The sequence below is a fragment of the Miscanthus floridulus genome, unplaced genomic scaffold, assembly GCF_019320115.1.
Source record: "Miscanthus floridulus cultivar M001 unplaced genomic scaffold, ASM1932011v1 fs_289_5_6, whole genome shotgun sequence".
NCBI classification, from domain to species: domain Eukaryota; kingdom Viridiplantae; phylum Streptophyta; class Magnoliopsida; order Poales; family Poaceae; genus Miscanthus; species Miscanthus floridulus.
The window spans coordinates 34,785-42,391 of NW_027096526.1; the positions used below are offsets into that span (position 1 = coordinate 34,785).

The 7,607-nt window shown below is 46.9% G+C and overlaps 1 protein-coding gene and 1 pseudogene across 1 annotated transcript; both read right to left on the reverse strand.

Moving 5' to 3' along the window:
- Positions 1–576: 576 nt before the first annotated feature.
- Positions 577–2,650, reverse strand: LOC136531150 (uncharacterized). Its single transcript, XM_066523854.1, has 2 exons — positions 2,513–2,650; positions 577–2,392 (listed from the first exon to the last, which is right to left on the reverse strand). The coding sequence occupies exon 2, from the start codon at positions 2,354–2,356 to the stop codon at positions 710–712; it is 1,647 nt and encodes a 548-aa protein (XP_066379951.1). The 5' UTR covers positions 2,357–2,392; positions 2,513–2,650; the 3' UTR covers positions 577–709.
- A 1,611-nt stretch (positions 2,651–4,261) lies between these two features.
- LOC136531148 (uncharacterized) lies at positions 4,262–5,917 on the reverse strand (annotated as a pseudogene).
- Between the last annotated feature and the right edge of the window lie 1,690 nt (positions 5,918–7,607).

Genomic DNA, 7,607 nt, shown 5'->3' on the forward strand with positions numbered 1-7,607 from the left:
TTATTTGCTATTTTCCTCAATTAGGATATTTATTTCTTAAAATAGGATTTATAGATAGGCTATATATATCTGTTAACACTTATTGGAGAAGGCAAGGAAGGCAAACATTATTTGCCTGGCCTCAAGGGCCAAGGGATACGTACGTGACTCCTTGCTGCCTTCTCTCACGCACAGCCCTAGGGTAGCAGCAGCAAGCAACCGCCGCCTCTTCCTCTCGCCGCCACGGCACCATGCTGTCGCCGAGAGATCAAACCTCGCCCTCCCTCTTCCATCCCTACAACCTCCGCAGCAACTCCGGTAGGACCTCGGGTCCTATCAGCAAATCCATCCAGTTTCATAAAAAAAATGTTTGGGTACCCAAACCATCAGTTGTTGGTTCTCTGGCATAACTCTCGCTCTTATATTCTCCAAAATCCAAAATTAACGAAAACAAATAAACCGGACTGAAAGTTCGGTTAGAACTGAATGTCTACCCCAAAATAGTTATTACTCCCTCTATTCTAAATTATAAACTTTTCTAAATATTTAGACATAATGTATATCTAAGTATCTAGCAAAAGCTACGTACCTAGAAAAGGCTCAACAACTTATAATTTGGAATGAGAAGGAAGTACATTTTATAGGTCAACCCTATATAATCTTATGTTTGCAACACAAACAATAGTTGAACTTTATTTACATCAAGGTAGTACGAGCAAGTGGAAATCGTTCAGGGATTGAACGTGCTGGAGAACTTGAGCTTCCAAGCCAAATATCTGTGATCTTGCAAAGACGATAGCATGATTGGACAATCACGGGTGCAGCCATTAGTTTTCAATAATAACGGTGGTGCTGATTGCTTTTCTTTCTGAATCCAGTAGTCGATGACTGAGCCCTGCAATTGGGCAGGCGCATGCGCAATCCATGAGACAATGAACTCATTGTTACCACTTGTCCATCCCTGAACCGGAACCTTCTTGTCCCTCCGTTGCTTACGACATTTTCCAACTTTGTCTATCCTAGTGGTTGCTCTGCATGAGGTCTTCTCGACCCGAAAGTATGCGCTGCCATGCTTGGATTTCCACAGCATCTGATACAAGGTAGCTGCCACATTCCTGCGAAGGCAATCTACTGCTTTTGGCCTCGTGATCTCACCCAGCTGTTCGAAGGAAATGTTTGGATACATGCCATGTTGTTTGGCTTCATCGTTGATTATCTCTAATGCTGACCCACCGACAGCAGGTGGCAAATCTTCAGAAGAGGCATGAGGCCAGAAGTGTGCTCCAAGTTTCAGATATGGAAAGTCTCTCGTGTGGCTTTTTTGGCTTTCACCATCGACAATTGTCCTCTGCCTGTTGTTGCCAGCTGACAGTGCGACCTGTCCTAGCAGAAACACTTGGATAATAGGTTCCAAGTATATATCACTTGGTAATGATTCTGAAGCGGGGCTCTGAACGTGAGGATGGTCTTGTTGTTGACAACAAAATAGGTTTGGTCGAAACCATTTGGAACACATGGTGTGAAGATTGTTCCGTTGTTCATCATAGCCATAAACTGTATAACCATCGAACACCCAGCACAAGTCTTGCATTGGTACCTGGGTTAGCTTTGTCTTCACAATCTCGGCCGTTGAGTTCAAGTACGGTATGAAACGCTGCAAGCATCTGATTGCAACCCCAACTATGTCAGTACTCTCAGAGAGCCGTAAGCTGAGGGCAAGAATGAAATTATTCTCCGGGGCATTGCCATCTTCAAGTATGAATATTAGGCTACCCTCCATCCCATTGTTGGGTGAACTAAAGGGCTGCAGAATAAGTGAGAGATGTTGGCCCCCACGAACAAAGCAATACTTTGCTCCTTTGCCAGCGAGAAGATGGCGTATAAGAGGCACGGAGAATATGTATGTGCATGGTGTGCCACCAAGCTCGATGTACCTCAAGAACTCGCTCGCACCATCAGCAAACCGCTCAAATCGCCGGACGGCGGTGGATCCTCTTAGCTCTTCATCGATACCGCTGCTAAACATTGACGAAACAAATGACATGGCAGTATGAGCAACCCTTTTAGGAAAGGAGGAGCTCTGTAGCCCTTGTTTCACTTCTTCCTCGTCTTGCAATCGCTGCCTGCACCGACGCAAAGTGCGGTCGCACTCCTGTGTGGCACGCTTAAGCTTGCTCTGCCAGCGCAGCAGTGGCGCGCTGCTGATGTTCCACTTGTGGGATGTCTCAAGGGCGGCTTCTAGCTTGATGTGCGCCATCTCCATCCTCTCTATGTGCTCCTTTGCATCTGACTTCTCCGCATAACCCTCCTTGATTCTTGATAAGACTTCGTTAACAGCCTCCTGGGCCAGTGCAGAACTGACCATCTCTGCTGCCATTAAGATTGATCAGAGCAACCTGTAGAATCGGTTGTCCTGCATGCACAAAAAGAAAGCAAAATATTGCATACATATATGAGTCAGATTGTCCCTGTTCATCAGTCTAAAATCTACGATTGATCCTGTAAACTGCAAGTGCGGAGAGGAAATCAAAACCTGGCGTGGTTGAACACTTGCACTAGCTGTAGGGTCTCAGAAAGTCGACACCACAGCAACTCAGACACAAGAGTTGGGGAATCTATCCTGCCCAAACCGGCCAGTTGTGACCATACATATTGAGAGGTACTTCATTCGTGAGAGGGACATTGTGGAAAAATTATCAAGAGTGATACGCACGCAGGAGGACTTTGAATAGAGGGAAAAGACAATTATGTGATGTAGAGGGCAAAGTAGTAGTGAGGTTGATGTACGGGTCACATCGTGAAGACCGCAAGAGTGACTGAAGATGCTTGATGTACAGTACAGAACAAATCGCGGAGACCGCCAGAGTGGACTGATATATCGAGACACGCCCATGGAAGTTAACTAGGAACGCGTCGGGTGTGGGCAGCATGTCCCACTGTGCGCTAGAATCCAATACACATGACCAAGCAATCTTGTTGACGGTGGACTAATAAACGTAGAATATAAGTATGTACATGTATCGTGTTGTTACCCAAAAAATATACTTCGGCTATGATATTGGCAATATCACTATTACATGAGTCATATAACGCCTGTGCTATAGTTGCCACTACTACAGAAAATGTCTTCAGAGGCGGCTAGGATGCCCCTATAGAGGCGGTTGGCCCAGCCGCCTATGCTATTTCGTTTCCATAAATGAACAATTTGTATTGGTGGTTGTCTAGTTGCCTCTAAAAATCGATTTGTAGAGGCGTCTGCACTTACAAATCGTTGTCCAGAAATCACAAGTTTAGGCTAAGAAATAACATTTTTTTTTTCAATCTCGGGAGACCTGACAGCCACACATACAGCGCGCCGTCGTAAGTCACGCAACTATTCGTGCGAAAAACGTGCACGACCGCACGCCTCGCGCGTTTGTCCCCTAACCACTCCATCTATAACACACTTATATCTATTTGGGATATTCGTCCTCCTCGTTTTATCTTCATCTTAAACGAATTCAAATGAAAAAGATGGCAACTACGAAGTTTTATAACTTTTCGAGACTACAACTTTAGTTTTAGGCTTTTCTCCATCCGAGGTCAATTTCAAATGTAGATTTTCCATGCATAGATGGTCTCAAACAAAAAAGTTGTCAACTTCAAAGTAGCGTCACTTTTCGAGATATACAACTTTTGTTTGGGCTATTTCTCCATCTGAGGTTGTTTGAAAAGTTCAAATTTCAAATGTGAGAAATTCAAACGTAAATTTTCCATGCATAGATGAGTTCAAATGAAAACACGATCAACTACAAAGTTTCATAGCTTTTCGGGATCTACAACTTTGGTTTTGGTCGTTTCTGGACATTTCAAAATTTTGAATTTCAAATGTGAAAAATCCAAACGTAATTTTCCATGCATAGATGATTTTAAAAAATTGTCAACTATAAAGTTGCATAACTTTCATTTTTGTTGTTTCTCCATCCAAGGTAGTTTGAAAAAAAAACAAATTTTAATGTGTAGCTCCTATTTTTAGAGGTGGCTGAAATCGATTTCTAGAGGCGGCTTGCACCACCACCACTTCATGATCGAGAATGACTGAAGCAAAAAGAATTCACCAACATTGACAAGCAGTCATTACTGTGACAACGACACATCTGAACCTTGCCATTTCATTATCTCTACAAATAGCTAGTACATTTTTCAGGAAACCCCTATGTAGTCTTATATTAGCAAAACACACCAACGGCTCAACTATATTTTGTTCATCAAGGTAGTTGAAGCTCAAGGAAGTGAAAGTCCTTCAGCCACTGAACGTGCTGTGTGACTTGCTTGTCCTTACCAAAGATCTGTGATCTTGTAACGACAGCAACATGATTGGACAGTCACGGAAGCAGGAATTTGTTTTCAATTACAACGGTTGTGGCAATCGTCTTTCTTTCTGAATCCAGTCCACCACTGAGTCCTTCAACTGGGTAGACGCATGTCTAATCCACGAGCATATGAACTCATTGTTCACACTTGCCCATCCCTGGACCTTCTTGCCTGGCCATCGGTTAGGTTGTTTTCTTTGTCGGACTTTTTGAGTGGTTCCTCTCCATGAGGTCTTCTCAACCTGAATGTATGAGCCGCCATGCTTGGACTTCCATAGAATCTGATATGAGGTAGCTGCCACATCCCTGCGAAGGCAATCTACTGCCTTTGGTATCATAATGTCGGTCAACAGTTCAAATGAAATTTTTGCATACATGCCACGTTGCGCAGCTACCCCATTGATGATTTCTGTTGCTGAACTGTCGATTCCAGGTTACAAATCTTCAAATGAGGCATGGGGCCAGAAATGCGCTCCAAGTTTTAGATATGGGCAGTCCCCTATGGGGTTTGTTTCGCTTTCTCCATCGACGACTGCCCTCTGCCTGTTGTTCCCAACAGACAGTGTGACATGGCCCAGCAAATACACTTGGATAACTGGTTCCAAGCATATATCACATGGCAATGATTTTGATGATGAGCTTGTAGCATTGTAGCGCTGGGTGTAGTCATGATCTTGTTGCTGGCAACAAAGTGGGTTCGGTCGAAACCATTTAGAATAGATGGTGTGAAGATTGTTCAGGTGTTCATCACAGCATCCTAAACCAGAATAAGCATCAGACACCCAGCACAAGTCTTGTGTTGGTACCTGTGTGAGCTTTGTCTTCACAGTCTCGGCTGTTGAGCTTAAGTAAGGTGTGAACAGGTGCAGGCATCTAACTGCAACCCCAACTACATCTGTACTCTCAGAGAGCCGTAAGCTGAGGGCAAGAAGGAAATTATTCTCTGAAGCATTTGTGTCTTCAAGTAATAATATTAGGCAACCCTCCATCCCATTCTCTGGTGGGCTAAACGGCTGTAAAACAAATGAAAGATGTTGACCCCTGCTAACAAAGCAATGCTTTGTTCCTTTGTTGGTGAGAAGATGGTGCATAAGAGGGTCGAAAAACATGTATCTGCGTGGTGTGCCACCAAGCTCCACGTACCTCAAGAATTCACTTGCACCTTCTGCAAACCTCTCAAATCGCAGGACGGCGGTGGATCTTGTCAGCTTGTCATCATCACTGCGACTGAAGATTGACGAAACGAATGACCTGGCAGTATGAGCAACCCTCTTCGGAAAGGAGGAGCTCTGTACTGCTTGTTGCACTTCTTCCTCTTCTTGGAATCGCTGCCGGCACCGGCGCAGAGTGTGGCCGCACTCCTGTGAGGCACGCTTGAGCTTGCTCCGCCAGTGCAGGAGTGGCGAGCTGGTGAGGTTCCACCTGTTGGATTTCTCAAGGGCGGCTTCTAGCTTGATGTGTGCCATCTCCATCCTCTCTATGTGCTCCTTTGCATCTGACTTTTCCTCATAAACATCCTTGATTCTCGATAAGACTTGGTTAACAGCCTCCTGGGCTAGTGCAGAACTGACCATCTCTGCTACCATTAGGACTGATCAAAGCAACCTGTAGCATCGGATGTCCTGCATGTAGAAAAAAGAAAGCAAAATTGTCGGGTTCATAAACCTGGAGTCTCTCATGGACTTATTTCCCAGCAAAAGCCTGGCCCCGCAGACGACGTTGCGAACGGCGTGCAACTCCTGGGCCAGCCCAAAAACCTAACAACAGGCCAGAAGGGCGATCCAATCTTCGACCGGAAGGCCTGGCCAAAGAGGAATGATGCTCGATTCCGACTCCAGCCCGCTTCTCCGACTGGAAGGCCTGGCCAACGCCGCTTCCGACTCCGACCCGCGTCTCCGACCGGGGATGCACCGAACCTCTGCTTACAGCTCTTCTCCGACTGGCGCAGTCGGAGCCGACTGGGACCAACCGACCGGGGACGCCCGCTCGGTGAGGACCCAGAAAACGAGCAGAGCAAGTAAAGGTAGGGCGCTCAAGTCAACCACAATACCAGACCGTACCCTGTACACCTGCAGCACAGTACCAATAGGGCATGTCAGAAGGGTGCCCTGCCACCTTCCAGACATGTCAGAGCCCCAGCAGTGTTGTGGGCGCCGACTTTTGCCCTATAGTGTTGTGGGCGCTCTCAACTCCCATACCAGGCGAACATGATAAAACCCCCCATATGTCTCTGGGTATCAACAGTATGGTAGGTACCGGCATCCGCCATACTAGAAGAAGACGATAGAACCTCCCACATGCATCTGACATTAACAGTGTTATGGACGCCTACAATTATCTTGTACCCGACAGCGTGGACAACAAGACTTAGCAGCATACGTACTCTCTCTCGCTTGTAAAGGCCGTCCCATTCATCTATAAAAGGGGACGCGCTCTCTCCCAAATAGGGGGATTCAACCACCAGCGGACACAATTGACGATCAATCTCACAAAAACACAGAGCACACGCTCGAATACTTAGCGCACGTAGGAGCTCCCGTCACTCTCGGCGCTTCGGTCCAGAGTCCGACTAGACCTCTTGCACCCCCCATCTTACTCCCTTCCGTTTGTAACCCCACAGCAAACTTCGAGCACCTGGGCTCAGGAATAAAGTCACCGACCGACTCAAACTGGATGTAGGGCACGTTGCCTGAACCAGTATAAACCCTGTGTCATTAAGTGCTAGGCCACATCCGATCACAACGTGCGGCAAAACTATAAATATTTACGTGTTGATCATTTTCTGCACCGACAGTTGGCGCCGTCCGTGGGGAGGACGTCGTACATTCACGCTTTTGGTCATCGGATGGCCAACCTTTCCACCACCTTCGCCATGGCGGGCTCGAGTGATACGACTCACTTCGGCTCACTGGAGTTTCCCGCACTCCCACCTGCTGGGATGTGGGTTCCACCCATCTTCAAGCCATCCCAAGCCTTCCTCTTCGGAAGCCTAGACTTCGTCATCGACTAGCTCAGCGTGCTGCGCCTCCACGAGGAGGCGCTTGTTCCGGCACCCGTTGGAGGAGGCGCGTCCTCCATCGGCTTCGGAACACCCGACGACTTCAACGGCGAGGCGCCTGCGCTTCGTTCCGAGCATACGCTCTGCTCAAACCCCACTATGAGTAATGTGCGTACTGTTCTTTACTCGCTTTTTACTATTTTCCACCGATTTTCAGGAGGGACCCCGTTGTCCCTGCTGCGACCGCCTTGTGACCGGTTCCCCTACGGCCTCATGTC

Bases quoted from the DNA above. Each gene is read 5' to 3' on its own strand.
- LOC136531150 (XM_066523854.1), bottom strand. From the start codon at position 2,356: ATGGCAGCAGAGATGGTCAGTTCTGCACTGGCCCAGGAGGCTGTTAAC.